The sequence below is a fragment of the Triturus cristatus genome, chromosome 5_1 (genome assembly GCF_964204655.1).
Source record: "Triturus cristatus chromosome 5_1, aTriCri1.1, whole genome shotgun sequence".
Taxonomy (NCBI): Eukaryota; Metazoa; Chordata; class Amphibia; order Caudata; family Salamandridae; genus Triturus; species Triturus cristatus.
In genome coordinates this window covers 83,776,268-83,792,998 of record NC_140587.1, presented here as the reverse complement: position 1 = coordinate 83,792,998, position 16,731 = coordinate 83,776,268, and the positions used below count along the sequence as shown (strand labels likewise).

Below are 16,731 nucleotides of genomic sequence, written 5' to 3'. Positions count from 1 at the left end.
AAACTGAGCTTTAAACAGCTAGTGGAGAGCAAGTGTCTAGAGTTGATAACGTCCAATGGAGCAGTTGCATCCTTTGCTCATAGGATAAGCAAGTGGTCACTTAGGATGATCCTAAAATTGTATATGGAAGTGAAGTGTGGGGTTTCACCAGGACAAGTGAACTACAAAGTGAAGAAAACAGGTATCTTAGGCAGCTCCTGAGAGCTACCCAAAGTACTCCCTTGTTCATTGTTCATGAGGAGTTGGGGTCCAAATATATTTCTGACCTGGTGGCGGTTAAACCCCTCCTGTGCTGGGTGAACATGTGAACCAATGAGGAGACCGGTTTTAACAGGAAAGTAATCCAGGACTGCCTCGCCTTGGATCATGTGGTAAAAATCCTGTGGTTGAAGTATGTAAAGGATTCTTTTTCCATGCTGGGCCGGGCAGAGCTGTTCTCTCACCCGGACAGGGTGAGCTCACGGGACAAAGTGATCATTAAAGATCATTTTTTTTAATTCACTGGGGCTCAAAGGGAGAAAATGAATCGAAAAAGCCCTCGGGTAGAAATTACAGTCATGACGACACAAAGGATAGAAGCGTACTTAACTGTTATTGCCAGTGCACACAATAGATTTTTAATCACACGGTTTAGGCTGGACTTGCAGCACCACTTATTGGCTGTACCTGCAGGGTATACGGCACCCTCAGTACAAAAAGGGCCCTGTGGCTGCGACAACAGGTCTCCACCGGATACCCTTCATTTTGTCCTCCTGTGTCTGTATTACTCATTCCTTAGAACGTTTCTTAAGGGGCTTTTAAGGAAATATTGTTTTAAACAGGCCCGAGTGGCTTTGCTTTTTAAAAAATTGTCCACTGATACTTTTACATTATCTTGTGTTTCGAACTTTTTAAGATCCGCTCTAAAGCTAAGAAATACTAGGGGAACATAAAAGCGGAAGATCTCTTATTATTTTGCACATAAGTTAGTACAGCGAGCAGTTAGCCTTTTTTAATGTTTTTAATGTGTTTTAATATCTCATGAAATCTGTGACATTGTCCCATATGTCTTAATTGTGCCCTGATTGACCCGTTTGCCTTTTTAATAGATGTTGATTTTTGTGTTGTACTGTGGTGCTAATGAACGTGTTTCTTTTATGGACACATTTTTTTATGCTGAATAAAGATTATAATAATAATAATAATAACATGCTCCACATATGGATTTTCCCCTGATAGACCTGAATATAATGCAGCACTCAGAAATTTTGGTCACTGATACCTCCATGCCACAGATAACTTTAGATGACTCCCCCAATAATGATTTGTTAAGGGGGGCTGGTTCAACACGCCAAGCTAGAAGAGGAAAGCACAAAGCAGCTGTTAAAGTGGGGTCAATACGCAAGAAGGAAATGAATGATGCCACAGCAAACATAGCCACGGGAGTGGTAAGCCTCTCTAGCCACACAGAAATGCTGCCTGACCAACCAACTTGGGTTACAAACTTAGTGGTGGATTTGCAAATTCAGGCTAGGGCCATTGTAAAGGACGAGCTCAAACTGCTGACTGAAAGGGTAGAAAAGTTTGCAGCGCTGTCTGAGACTCATGTAGGCAATTGTGGGGCAACAAATGGGGCAGTAAGAGTGGACAGAGATCAAGAAGGTCGGCTGCACTTAGTCCAAACAAGCAGGACACCCCACTAGTACAGAATGGTCCTACTGTTAGTAATGTTTTGAACCAAGCCAGTTTGTCTACCAATAGTGTAAAGTGCCCAATACTAGATCAGGGCAAGAGTCCAGTCAACGGGAGGGGCAGGATCTAACAAAAGCCCAGAATTGAATCTGCCCCTGCCATGCATTAACTTACCACCTGCATCAACTCCTTATGTTACCTTCTTGTCAGGAGTACCGGAGTTGGGGAGGGGGGTGCAGCGAATTGCACCAGGAATTAAAAAACAAATGTTTTGGCTATTTGTCTAAATAGTCAGAAGCAATTCCCATACGAGGAAGCAGGAGAGATGGTAACACATTGAAGAGTAAATTGGGTGGGCTGGAGACCTAAGGACAGACAGGGGGATTGCATTGTTATACATTTTAGAAATCCACAGCTAGTAAGAGCAATTTTAAACAGAAACATTTGGAGACAGGAGGGGTCCATAATGACCCTACCGTTAGGTTATTTCTATCCTCCAGGGGGACCCCGTCAAACCAGAAGGGTAAATGGATGGGACGAGATCACACCTCATCAGACCAACCATCTAATTTATCCAGCCCATGATTGGTCTAGGCAACAATATTTTAACATCCAAACAACTAATAGGTTTAGTGCTCTGGAGGGTGTAGACTGACTTGAACCTGCAAGTTACAGGCTGGAGGAATTCCACCATGAGGATGAGCAACTGGTGAAAAACATTCAAATAGGGGAGGCTCAAAATTGGAGCGTGTGCCCGGGAGGGGACGAGATCTGCAAGAGATCGAATGTGGTCAGGAGGGAAGTAACTCGTGTAGGAGATGGGATCTGCTTCACATGGGTACCCCCCCTTTTTGCTGGTGCTTCACTGTTTTTCGACCATAGTCTGGCTGTGGCCCAGCTAATCAGGACCCCAGCCTAGCTGCTTCCTCTCTAAAAGGGTTTCCATGTACATTAGGTATATCTCTAATTGGATTCTGGAGTGCCTTATAAGCCCCTAGTAAATGGTATACTATGTACCTAGGGCATAGGTACCTCAGAGGCCTACCAGGGGCTGAAGCATGTATTATGCCACCCCTGGGAAGCACTCCAAAATGACACCACAGGTCTGCTACTGCAGCCTGGGTAAGGAGGTGCATGCACCCCTTACAGTGGTATAGGCTATCTATATCACTACCATTGCACACACATATAAAACTTATAAGTCACTCCTATGGCAAGTCTTAACAATCCTGAAGGCAGAGTGCTTGGTTTTTATGTGAGAGGGTGCCCCTGCATGAGCAGAGCCCCTTTGCAGCGTTCGGAGTACCTCCTCTGATGCTGTTTGTGGTTCAGCCTGACCATATACTCTTAAGTGCATTATAACCTCGCGGTAAATGCTAACTTTCGACTGGCTGCACGGTAATATGTCATGTTTGGTGTCAAACACTTCGGAATACTACCCCCCCGCCAGTTCTGGCGGCAGGGGTAGCATTCCACCCTTCTAGAGGGAAAGACATGTTCACACTGGTCTATCTACCCGGTAAAGACTTTCTAAAGCCCTGGCATCACAAAATGGATGCCACAGACATGGGTCTGGCCTCCTGCTGCTGACCGAGACTCTGACAGGGGAGGCCTGGACAATAGGTGTCCTGTCCCAGGGAGGTGTAACCACCTCCCCAGACAGGCAGAAGTGTATTGGGGCTGGGCGGGAGCACTCTCTGGTGCTTTGAAGTCCTGCACTGGGGACACATTTGGTGCCCCTGTGCATAGTCCAGTTCAAACCGGTTGCAGGGGCTACCTGCCCTGGCTCTGGCACGAAACTGGACAAAGGAAATGGGTGTAACCACCCCTCTTTCCAAACCCTCCCATAGGTGGGTCCCTAGAGTATGTCCAACCCCCAAACTTAGTATAAGTATGGGAACCCAGTACTTGAGACTTAAAAATACCCTGGACGAAACTCTGCAAAATATATCCTGGACCTTCGAATTTCTATTTCGACTAGTAGACTGAAGAAATCTCCCTTGGCGTCAAGGAGTGACTCTCCTGCTTGGCAGGCACCAAAGAAGCAACTGTCCGGTCTGCAACTCTGAAGCTTCCACCAGACGCTGAAGTCTTTGCATCACCAGAGGTGGATTTCCAGACTTCCCCGATGCTACCCTGAGTCCACAGCAAAGCTGAGGATGGTGGCTATCGTGGGTGATCTGGAACTGTGACCCCTGGACACCGTTTTCTTTTGCCAGTCCATCATCTTCCTGGTTTTCCTCGAAGTTGTGCTTTGGGCTCCGAGTAGCCCCAGCCTTGTGCATCTACAGTACCGAAGATCTCTGGCCTCCACTCCACGAGTGACCGATGGGCCAGTTTCCAGTGTGACTGCTCGAGACTCCATCGCGATCGCTAGCTTGTTGGCTAGTGGGTCCCCACGAAGGCAACTCCACTTTTGATTGGGCTTTTCTGGTTGCTCCAGATGTGCCCTGACTTACCCTTGCTGGGTGAGTCCCCCAGACCTTGCTGGTCTGCACCAAATTCCTTTCTCTGTTTCCAAGTGACCTGCCGTTGCCAAGGCTTGTTGGGTCCAATCCGGTCGCCAACACTGCAGCACTAGACAGAGTTTGTGGTACAGCGTGAATCCAGCTCCTGGTTGTCATCGACACCTCCTGGACCTCGTGGCTGAAGAGTCAAGACACCCATCAACTCACCTGAAGCACCCAACACCTGTGGGCAGTGGACTATCGTGCCCCTGGTCACTGGTAAGTGACATAGACTCTGCCCCCTCTGCTTTCAGGTTCCTTCCATCCTGGATCCAGGCTTGGAACTCTTCGGACACTTATCCTCTTCACGGCAGCAGCAATTCTTTGCCAGCTTCCATTGAAAACAACGCTGCGACCCAACACCATTTGACCCCTATGTGAGGTAACTCGAATACTCCGGTGCTCCCGTGGGTGTTGGCCCTAGACACCTCTAAGTCCAAAAGGGTTTGCTTGTAGTCGTCCTCTAAGTGTCCTTAAACTCTTAATTTCCAACCGCGACTTTCCCCATAGAAGTTAATGGCGAATCGCGGCTGTGTTCTCACACTGCACGCGTCCCCCTTGTGTCCCCTGTGTCACTACAGTGTGACACAGGGGACACCCAGTGTGTCACTGGGTGGTTCCTTGTAGTCCAAGCACTTCTACAGGCTCTAGGCCTTGTGTCTAGTTCAGTCGTGGTTCTTATACCACTTTATTGGTATATGGTTTGGTATGCCCCTAGGGCCCAAACGTGTATTTGTGCTTTTACTGTTGAATGCTGACTTGTAACTTAAGTACTTCGAACTCTAGCCTCATAAAGAGACTAGGGGGGTGTGTTTAGAAATAAATACATATATTTTATATATATACCTGGTGTGGTACCCTTTCATTTGGTCATTCAAGAGATTATAGACTGGTAAAACAAGCTGCTTTACATTCCTTCAAGAGTTAGACTGAAGGCTGGTCTCTATAGCTACCACTAGGATAGCTTTCAATAAAGGTTGGGGCCGATTCACAGAACTAACTTAAGACAAAATCCTAAACTTACTACTTTTGGTATTCACAAAAGTTAGGATTTTGTCTTAAGTTTGTCTGAAGGCAAACTTAAGACAGACTTAAGACAGACTTAAGACAGACTTAAGACAGACTTAATACAAACTTAAGACAGACTTAAGACAGACTTAAGATAGACTTAAAACAGACTTAAGACAAAATTAAGACAAAATCCTAACTTAAGTCTGTCTTAAGTCTGTCTTTTGTCTGTCTTAAGTTTGTCTTAAGTTTGTCTTAAGTCTGTCTTAAGTCTGTCTTAAGTTTGTCTTCACATGAGGACACACTTAACACAATTAACACTGGCAGTGCCAATGGGAATTCAGCTATAGCTTCTAATTTAGGGGCAGACTTGTGGAAGGATCACTTTGAGTCCCTCTACTTGAGGGTTGAAACAGAGGATGGTAGAAAGGATAATGACTATCGTCCCCTCCAGGATAACGCCCCTGTTGACAGCACTAACCAAGATATCCCAATGATAACCCTTAAAGAGATAACTGACGCCTTGAGTAAAATTGCCCCAGCAAAAGCCACCCGGGCTAGACAAAATACCCAGGGACCTTTATCACAGTGAACCTAACATCTAGGCCCCATACCTATGGACCCTATTCAATTCAATTTTACAAGGCATGGCAATTCCCGCAGCCTGGGCTGGTGCGGAAATCATCCCTGTCTTTACAAAAGTCTCTCCCCTGCTTCCCTCTAATTATAGGCCAATCAGCCTCATCAATATTAGCCTAAAAAATGTTGTACGAGTGCTGCTGGGTCGCCTCTAGAGCTGGATGGAAGAGCAAAATGTTCTGAGCCCGTTACAGGCAGCGTTTAGAGAGAAAATGTCCATTTTGGATCAGATTTTCAGGCTACAACTATTACATTGGAAGAGCGTGTGTATTGAGGGTGCGAGCCTCTATCTAATATTTGTAGACCTGAAATCTGCATTCTGACTCGGTACCGAGAGACAAGTTGTGGGGTATTCTCCACGGGTTAGGAGTTTCGGTATATTTGTGCCAAATCCTGAGGCGGTTACACAAAGGAAATTTTACCCAACTACGGTTTGGTAAACTTGGGGAACTCACCACACCTCTCCCAGTGGAAAAAGGAGTTCGACAGGGATGTTTCCTTGCTCCAACCCTCTTCTGTCTTTTCATAAATGGGCGAATAGAATTTCTACTTTCAGAACAAGACTTAGATGCACCCAAACTGACGACTCATAAAATCCAGGCAATGATGTTTGCCGATGATACTTTTTAATTGTCTAAAACTCCCATGGGCATACAGAAGAACCTCAACAGATTTGACCTTTTCTGTAAAGAAAGGGGACTACAGATCAACTCACAAAAAACGAAGTACATGGTGTTTAAACTCAGGAAATTATACCCGATCAAAACCATGCAGGGATGGCAGACCACTAGAAAGGGTACTGTTTATTGAGTATCTCGGCTTAACAACCACCCATAAAATGGACTGGGGGATCAAATCAAAAAATCTAGTCTAAAGCTAGCACAGTCAACGCGGAGTCTGACCAAAGTATTCTGAAACTCTTGTCATAAACCAGTAGGCCCGGCATTGGAAATATATAAGACCCAAGCTAGAGGAGCAGCTGTTTACTGAGCTGAAGTCTGGGATCACTGTCACTCTGACAGTCTCACGCAGGCTGAACATTCTTTTGTTAGACAACTATTTGGCCTCTCCCGTAGTTCTCCCCTTATACCGCTCAGATTAAACCTGGGGGTCAGACCAATTGCAGAGGTGATCACAGAGGTAGTTGCTCTTAGACCCCTCTTTTTTTGGCGTCGTCTATGGATCACCCCAGAGCTGGCTAGTTTTAGAGAAAAACTAAAAGAGGTGATGAATTTACCACGGTCAGGAAAACTACCATGGTTATCCTTCATACGATACACGTTTATGACCATGGGAGGGGGTAATATGTGGATTAGCCCAGAAAAAACATGTCCCACTGTGTCAAGGAAGGAGTTAAAGGATCACTATTGGGAGCATAAACTGACCCTGACAGAAGGGCGCCACACAACAGGTAGGCGTACTATAGCGTTCCTAGAAATTAAAGAGCAGTGTAGACTAGAGCCGGCTTTGGATGATATCAAGTCGGCTGCTGCTAGGAAGCTATACTTACAATTCAGGCATGGGGTACTCCCTTTGCGTGCCTTTATGTCCAAATGGGTAGGTTCACAATGTGTGGACTGCCCGGCATGCAATAATGGAGTTGAGAAGCAGTGTACTTTTCTTTTGCCCTTGGTACAAGAAAGCTAGAAAACGATGCCTGGTCCAGATCTGTAGAAATCTGGGAACCAGGTCTTGCTCAGAAGCCTTTAGGATCCTAAAATATAACGCCAGCCTACACATAGGTTTTTCGGTTGCAGGTTTCCTGTTCTCCTTGTGGTGCACACGTAGAGCACTTTTAAAGATGACCCCTACTGCACTGTGACAAATAATGGATACAACTTTATAGAGCAGTACATTCTATGTAATTTTATGAAATGTTATCTACTCTTATATAGTGTTATTCTGCTGATGTTCTTGTTATAAATAGGATGTACAGCATAAGGACGTACAAGTCAATCAGCACGTTGATTCACTGCTTCCAAGCACATGATGACTTGGACAATTTGGGTGTAGGATAATGTTTATAGTTTAATGACACACTTCAGCACTTTATTACTAAACCGCCTGAATGGTCGATACACGCTAAATAGAATATATTGCTGAGACTGCTAAGCACAATTTAGCCGTACATGCACAAGCACTTTAATACATTCTACGAGCTGTATGTACTGTTTTGGTCACATTTGCTGACAGACTCACAATAAATGTGGTTGTCTATTATTCTTTTTAATGTCTTAACTTGTAATTGTAATTGGAAATAGTAAGACAGATTGCGATAATGTTCACTCTCAATGTGCATGCAGTTTAGTCACCTTGAAGAGTTTGATGGATTGGACAGGCAATACTTCCGTGTACATACATATGATTTAAGATGCTAGCCTTTTTCTTTTACCTAATGTTTTATCCATGAATGTATTCATACTGTGTACCAGTGTACTTGGTTTTGTGGCCATACTGGCCGAAATAAAGTGTTATTGAATTGAATTGAAATGTATTTATATCATAAATTGTTGGTTTCATATCATGATGTGAATAATGATCTATGCACTTTAAATTTCCTATCATGCTGCTATTCTCATCTTGAGCTTTTGAACTAAGAACTAAGCACTTTTATTCTTTTAAATGCAAGATATCAAAGGTTTCTTATTACAGATGTGTTTAAGATTTCTGTTTTTATTATATTATCTTTTTCGTGTATCCTTTATGATCTTCCTTTGGAAGATTGAATGAAGACAAAGACAAAGAATTTAATTGAATTGATAAATGTAGGGTTGAATGAAAAATGTCCAAAGCGCAGAGCTACTCAGAAGAGTGTCTCAGTGCTATGCCTGTACAGGAAATGCAAAAACTAGCCTATGAACTAAGAGTGAAGAGGTCCGGTTTTTTAGAAACTGTTTTATTGCATTTTTTCACAAATAGCTGCCATAATACACACATACTGAGTCATGTGAGACAAGCAATGGTGAAGATCAAAATAGCAGCATCCAACTTAAACAAAAGCAAAAACCAAGAAGTGATAAAACAAAGAAGAAATTGACAGCGCAGGGATGTACATCAAAGAATAACAAGCATTGGCATAGCCAATAGGTCTCGCTTTTGGGACCTTATAAGTATTTTGTTATGCAACTGTTGTGTGTGTGTGGCTGTGGTTGTGTGTGGTTGTGTGTGTGGTTGTGTGTGTGGTTGTGGTTGTTTGTGATTGTAGTTGTGTGTGTGTGGTTGTGGGTGTGTGTGTGGTTGTGGGTGTGTGTGTGGTTGTGGTTGTGTGTGTATGGTTGTGGTTGTGTGTGTGTGCAGTTGTGTGTGTGGTTGTGTGTGGTTGTGGTTTTGTGTGATTGTAGTTGTGTGTGTGTGGTTGTGTGTGCTTGTGGTTGTGGGTTTGTGTGGTTGTGGGTGTGTGGGTGGTTGTGTGTGTGTGTGTGTGGTTGTGTGTGTGGTTGTGTGTGGTTGTGGTTGTGTGTGTGTGGAGGGGGTGTGCATGGAGGTGTGTGTGTGGTTGTGTGTGTGGTTGTGTGTGTGGTTGTGTGTGTGGTTGTGTGTGTGCTTGTGTGTGATTGTGGTGTTCTGTGCTTGTGGTTGTGTGTGTGTGTATAGTTGTGTGGTTGTGTGTGTGTTTGTGGTTATGTTTGTGGTTGTGTGTGTAGTTGTGGTTGTGTGTGTGTGGCTCCGTGTGTGTGTGGTTGTGTGTGTGATTGTGGTTGTGTGTGTGTGGTTGTGTGTGTGCAGTTGTGTGTGTGTGGTTGTGTGTTTGTGGTTGTGTGTGGGTGTGTTTGTGGTTGTGTGTGTGGTTGTGTGTGGTTGTGTGTGTGCTTGTGTGTGTGCTTGTTTGTGGTTGTGTGTGTGTGTGTGATGTTGTGTGTGTGTGTGATGTTGTGTGTGTGTGTGTGGTTGTGTGTGTGTTTGTGGTTATGCTTGTGGTTGTGTGTGTAGTTGTGGTTGTGTGTGTGGCTCCGTGTGTGTGTGTGGTTGTGTGTGTGATTGTGGTTGTGTGTGTTTGGTTGTGTGTGTGCAGTTGTGTGTGTGTGGTTGTGTGTTTGTGGTTGTGTGTTTGTGGTTGTGTGTGGGTGTGGGTGTGGTTGTGTGTGTGTGTGTGTGTGTGGCTGTGGTTGTGTGTGGTTGTGGTTGTGTGTGGCTGTGTGTGTGTGGTTGTGTGTGTTTGTGTGTGGTTGTGTGTGTGTGCTTGTGGTTGTGTGTGTGGCTGTGTGTGGGTGTGGCCGTGTGTGGTTGTGGGTGTGTGTGTGGTTGTGTGTGGTTGTGGTTGCATGTGGTTGTAGTTGCATGTGTGGTTGTGTGTGTGGTTCTGTGTGTGTAGTTCTGTGTGTGTGTGTGGTTGCGGTTGTGAATGTTTGTCGTTGTGTGTGTGGTTGTGTGGGTGTGGTTGTGGTTGTGTGTTGGTGTGGCTGTGTGTGTACTTGTGGTTATGTGTGTAGTTGTGGTTGTGTGTGTGTTATTGTATGTGTGTGTGGTTATGTGTGTGGTTGTGTGTGTGTTGGTATGTTTGTGGTTGTATGTGGGTGTGGTTGTGTGTGGTTGTGTGTGTGTGGTTGTGTGTGTGGCTGTGGTTGTGTGTGGTTTTAGTTGTGTGTGGTTGTGTGTGTGAGTGGTTGTGGTTGTGGTTTTGTGTGTGTGGTTGTGTGTGTAGTTGTGGTTGTGTGTGTGGTTGTATGTGTGGTTGTGTGTGTGTGTGTGCTTGTGGTTGTGTGTGGGTGGGGTGTGTGTGTGTGGGGTCGGGGGGTGTGTGTGTGGTTGTGTGAGTGGGGGGTGTGTGGGGGTGGCTGTGAGTGTGTGGGGGTGTGTGGGGTGGTTGTGAGTGTGTGGTTGTGTGTGTGTGTGTGTGGTGGGTGCGTGGTTGTGTGTGTGTGGTTGTGGTTGTGTGTGGTTGTGTGTGGTTGTGGTTGTGTGTGATTGCAGTTATGTGTGTGTGGTTGTGTGTGTGTGGTTGTGTGTGTGGTTGTTTGTGGTTGTTTGTGTGTGGTTGTGGTTGTGTGTGATTGTGGTTGTGTGAGTGTGGTTGTGTGTGTGTGTGTGGGTATGGTTGTGTGTGGTTTTGTGGTTGTGTGTAGTTGTGGTTGTGTGTGTGGTTGTGTGTTATTGTGTGTGTGGTTGTGTGTGTTTGGTTGTGTGTATGTGTGGTTGTGTGTGTGGTTGTGTGTGTGTGGTTGTGTGTGGTTGTGTGTGTGAGTGGTTGTGGTTGTGTTTGTTGTTTTGTGTGTGTGGTTGTGTGTGTGTGTGTGTGTGTGTGTGGTTGTGGTTGTGTGTGGTTGTGTGTGTGTGTGCTTGTGGTTGTGTGTAGTTGTGGTTGTGTGTGTAGTTGTGGTTGTGTGTGTGGTTGTGGTTGTGTGTGTGGTTGTGTGTGTGCTTGTGGTTGTGTGTGGGTGGGGTGTGTGTGTGCGGTCAGGTGTGTGTGTGTGTGGTTGTGTGTGTGTGGGGGTGTGTGGGGGTGGTTGTGAGTGTGTGGGAGTGTGTGGGGGTGGTTGTGAGTGTGTGGTTGTGTGTGTGTGTGTGGGTGGTGGGTGTGTGGTTGTGTGTGTGTGGTTGTGGTTTTGTGTGGTTGTGTGTGGTTGTGGTTGTGTGTGATTGTAGTTATGTGTGTGTGGTTGTGTGTGTGTGATTGTGTGTGTGGGTGTGGGTGGTTGTGTGTGTAGTTGTGTGTGGTTTGTGTGTGGTTGTGTGTATGGTTGTGTGTGGTTGTTTGTGTGTGGTTGTGGTTGTGTGAGTGTGGTTGTGTGTGGGTATGGTTGTGTGTGGTTGTGTGTAGTTGTGGTTGTGTGTGTGGTTGTGTGTTATTGTGTGTGTGGTTGTGTGTGTGTGGTTGTGGGTGTGTGTGTATTTGTGCATGTGTGTATGGTTGTGTGTGTGGTTGTTGTGTGGTTGTGTGTGGTTGTGTGTGTGTGTATGGTTGTGTGTGGTTGTTTGTGTGTGGTTGTGTGTGATTGTGGTTGTGTGTGTGTGGTTGTGTGTGTGTGTGGTTATGTGTGTGTGGTTATGCGTGTGTGTGGTTGTGTGTGTGGTTGTGTGTGTGGTTGTGGGTGTGTGTGTGTGGTTGTGGGGGTGTGGGGGTGGTTGTGGGTGTGTTTGTGTGGTTGTGTGTGTGTGTGTGTGGTTGTGTGTGGTTGTGGTTGTGTGTGATTGTGGTTGGGTGTAGTTGTGGTTGTGTGTGTTTGTGTGTTATTGTGTGTGTGATTGTGTGTGTGTGTGTGGTTGTGTGTGTGTATGTGTCTGTGTGGTTGTGCGTGTGTGTGTCTGTGTGGTTGTATATGTGTGTGTGTGTGTGTGTGGTTGTATGTGTGGTTGTGTGTGTGTGGTTGTGGGCATGTATGTGTGTGCGTGTGTGTAAAGTATGCTTGTTGTGGTTGTTGAATGCTAGAAGGGGACACACAAAAGCTGTTCAGACTCACAGCAGTTGAGTTCAGTTGGTGAAACACACAGGTGTAAAACTGCAAATAATTACTTCATCATGAAAATAGATTCAGAACACTGGAAACTAAATAGCATCAATTTTTTCTTTACTTTATATTCAAAGAAACTCATCTCACTGCTTCAAAGACACATTATGGCCACAGTACAAAATAAATCCGGAAACAGATTTACAAAAATGTCACCCAACACAGCTCAGCAGCCACAAATGCTGTTCTGCATTGCGTGACAGGTAGGGATCAGGAGGGAACCATATCTACAGAAGTTTGGCACTATCCTACCTTCTAACTAGTGCTAGCGCATACTTTTGCTGCTGAGCACCACGCACACAGTTTTGCACACAAGTGCAAGGGTGTGTGCATGAGTGTAGCATAGGTTTTGTGAGGGAAGACTTCCCTTTTATTACAATATACTCTGGCTAAAAAACGTTAAAAACTTTTCCTACTTTGTATGCGTGCTTTACAGTATAGCACACATGGAAAGTCGGAAAAGAAAGAAGTAATGAAAACATTACTCCTTTTAACATCTGCTTCTAGGTGTTTTCGATTTTTTATGTAAAACCCTGTCTGCTATTGTTGATAGGTAGGGTTTGCGCCAAAAAGAATGGGTGGTAGCACAGGAATGCCCATGTAACACCCATGTAATGCACCCTCAACGCTAAGATATGCAAAGCAGTGCTTAGCCCTGAGTTGCGTTACTTTTAGGCGACTTTCCAGTGCAAATGTTTTGCGCTGTCAAGTAAACAACAACAAAAAACATTTTGAGCTGCTTTGCATCACTTTTGTGACGCAAACACAGTGTAAAATGTTTGTAAATCTGGGACAAAGTCTTTCTTATAATGGCCAGAGTTCTTAAACCTTTTCACACTTCATTAGAACCACAGTGCTCCTAAACTAACTTTAAAAAATAATCTGGCACATGCATCAAGAAAAGCTTTTGCAAGTCCTTAAGTGCGAATATTAAGGACTCGCAATTAAGGACTCGCAAAAGCCTATGCATGTAGGAATCGCTATTAAAATAGCGAATCCTTAACATTCATTAATTGCGACTCACAAATTGCGAGTCGCAATTAATGAATGGCTTCCCATTCATTCCTATGGGCCTCCAGGCTCATAGGAATGCATTGGAGATTGCGGGAGCAATTTGCGAGTACCAGTAGGTACTCGCAAATTGCTTCCGCAATTTCTAGGGTGCAAGGGAGTCAAAATGACACCCTATTGCACCCATGTAATTGAACTCTGCACACATGTTGCATACACACATGCTCTAAGGGCATGTGTGTGCGCAACGTGAAACTTAGAAAAATGCAAATAAGTGAATTTTTCTAAGTTTTAACAAATTACCATGAAGTGAAGCGAAATCGCTATTTTTTAAACTTTCATGCATTGCATTTAAGGAATCTCAATTAGGGATTCCTTAAATGCAATCGCTATTTAAGGAATTGCTATTTTGAGATTCCTTCAATAGCGATTTTTGCATTTGGGATGATGCATCCCAAATGCAAAAATACTGGTCGCAAAGGGGCAGATTCTGAGAATCTGCCCGTTTGCGACCGGTTTTGTGGTTGATGCATGAGCCTGAATGCTTCTTGTCTCACAGATTACATTCTAAAATCAGATGACTGGTGAAAATGCTACTGTAATCCGAAAGCCCAATTATTGTTCTCCAGTGTAACCTATTGTAATCTGGGTGTTTTCTTATTCTTTTCTGTATCGTTGCTGCACAAGAGCATATGAGCCAAGCCTGCAGACTTACAGAAAGCCCAATCGAGGCTCCTCCTCTCAATCACGACCCCTTCCCACACTTAATGGTACTTTCCTGGTGCTACATGGCAGATTATGTTGAACATCAGAATATGCAATATATTTATACCATGAACGTGAAAGAAAAAAAAAAAAGGGGCTCCATAGAACATGTTATTTAGTTCAAGTGTAATAATAAATGCAGACTCAGGTATGTATTTCTGCATGGGAAAGATCAAATCCCATCTTTTTTCCCAAAATACAGATTACATTTTTCATGAGATTTTTCTGGAACCCCATCCACTTCAACTGCACTTCATCACACAACGGCATTGTGTTCTGCCTCTGCTGTAATATGTGTTTTGTATATAATGCTCACTAAAGAAGAGCATGGGATAAATCATACATGCAGATGCACAGGGGACATTATTCCTTTTATTACTATTGTCGAGCGAGGAGGGGAGCAGAGATGACCCACTTTAGGCTACGTCTCCTGTGAGTCTCCCTACACTGCACTTTTGTAATAGCCTTATACACTCTGCATATCTGCACTGTGTGTATATGATGTGTGTGCTTGTGTGTATCTCCCCCTTCACTGCAAAATAGACCTGTTCCAGTCAGCTGCTGGCATAATGGGGCGTTACATCACCCACTGCCACAGCACTGCACATCCCTACCGGAGTCAGCCACATTGTGTACTTGAGTCCTGGCGATTCAACTGAAATCAGCAATGCAGGGGGCCTGACCAAGAGTCTCCATCACAAACCGGAGAGATCTCCTGCCCCCCTCAGTGACGGAGTACCTCTCCGCCAACTTTAAATGCCGACCCAACATGTTGCGGTGCTTTGCTTTCTCATTTTGTCTCATCTACGTGGCCTTGAATCCATTACGTTTAAATATACCCTTACTTTGAAACATGATTCTCATCTCATTTGTATTTATATTGTTCTGCTACTGATATGATGTTGCCCAGTTTGCCATGTTATGATCATTTCTGCGTTTCCTACCTTGGAGATCATGTAGCCATCTCTGTATGCAAGCAGTTGCTTAGGATATTGGAGTTCTTCCGCAGAGTCCATGTTGTCCCTTGACGAGCTTACCTATGGCTGCCCTTTTAAATCGTTGAATAAATGCGCGACTCCATTACTCATTCACCAGGTCTGTAAATGAGAAGCTCACTTCACTCCTGTGATGCCATCGCGGAGACCTGTCTAATGTAAACAGATTCGGGTTCAAGCCTGTTCCAGGAAATACAAAATATTTGCAGAAAATGGGCTGAGAGTTTCTCAAGATACCACTTCACGTCATAGATTTCTTTTGTGTATTTTTTAGTCTCGTTAAGATAAGAGAATAAAGAGATTTGCAAGAGTCTTCCAAAAGTCTGTCCCGAACACCAGCAGAACAATAGAGGTGCCAATTCCGATCCGGTAAAAACCGGGTACGAACCGTCGGACGGAGCCTTTTCTCCGTCCGACTCGTACCCGGTGCGAAATCCATCCTAAAATGCAAGTACGATTCATACGGAAACACCATTTCCGTACGAATCGAACAAAACACCGACCGAACAGAAACAAAACACAATTCCGATCCTGAAAGGCGCCGACGTGACGTCGGTACGCATCCAGCCTACGTTTCACGAACCAGGAAGTACGATTCGAACCGACGTCATCCCGCACGGAAAATATTTACCGGCTGCCAAAAACTGCCGGGAAATCAGGACGACACACGCAAGGAGCAGCTGGACGCGACGAACAGACATGGACCCGAACCTACGTGCCATCCCTGCCCTCCTAGCAGTCCACCTGGCGTACAGGAACCGACGCAGACGCCGCAGAAGGTCAGCACAACAACCAGGGGCAAAGGGGGGGGCAGGGGCAGGACACACAACACCAACACATGGTACCAAATCACACATGGCCTGGACATACCTGACCATCAGGGCCTGGTCACTTCCAGGGGGTGTGGGCGAGGCCAGCAACGCAAGCGTCCGCCACAATGGAAGTGGATGGTCACGCGAACCCGTACGTACCCTACCCAGGCCGCAAGAGCGTGGGTACGGAACGTACCACGCGTCCCCCTACGTCACTCCAACAATGGCGGTAGGCCCGTACCCACGTCAGAAATGCCTTGGTACGGCTCGTACCAGCATTGCTGGGGTCATGTAGGGGTACGCGTGGTACGACCCGTAGCCACGCCCCCAAGGCCTGTGTACGGTGCGGACCCCACGGCACCGCAACAATGGGGGGACGCACCGTACCCACCCACCAAAGGCATGGGTACGGCCCGTACCCAGGCACGCAGAGCGTGGGTAGGGGTATGTACGGACCGTACCCCCACCCGTCGAAGTACGGCCCGTACCCCCACCCGTGTATGTACGCACCCAAGCATCACCCGTGTATGTACGCCCCGAACCCCCACCCGTGTATGTACGCACCGAACCCCCACCCGTGTATGTACGCCCCGAACCCCCACCCGTGTATGTACGCCCCGAACCCCCAGCCGTGTATGTACGCCCCGAACCCCCACCCGTGTATGTACGCCCCGAACCCCCAGCCGTGTATGTACGCACAGAACCACCACCCGTGTATGTACGCACCCAACCACCACCCGTGTATGTACGCACCGAACCCCCCCCAGCCGTGTATGTACGCCCCGAACCCCCAGCCGTGTATGTACGCCCCGAACCCCCACCCGTGTATGTACGCACCGAACCCCCACCCCACCCTGGTATGTACGCCCCGAACCCC

The 16,731-nt window shown here is 45.8% G+C and overlaps 1 protein-coding gene across 6 annotated transcripts in view; it reads right to left on the bottom strand.

The window, feature by feature from the left end:
• The window catches only part of LOC146830264 (acetylserotonin O-methyltransferase-like), an 856,304-nt gene that overhangs the window by 682,034 nt on the left and 157,539 nt on the right, over positions 1–16,731 (bottom strand). For 2 of the 6 annotated variants that reach the window (XM_085604464.1, XM_085604466.1), the window contains exon 1: positions 14,992–15,084. The exons of the other annotated variants lie outside the window; for them this stretch is intronic. In XM_085604464.1, coding sequence (XP_085460590.1) covers positions 14,992–15,063 — 72 coding nt within the window. In that variant the 5' untranslated portion in view covers positions 15,064–15,084. Of the gene's footprint in view, positions 1–14,991; positions 15,085–16,731 lie in introns of those variants that run through there. 6 annotated transcript variants of the gene reach the window in all.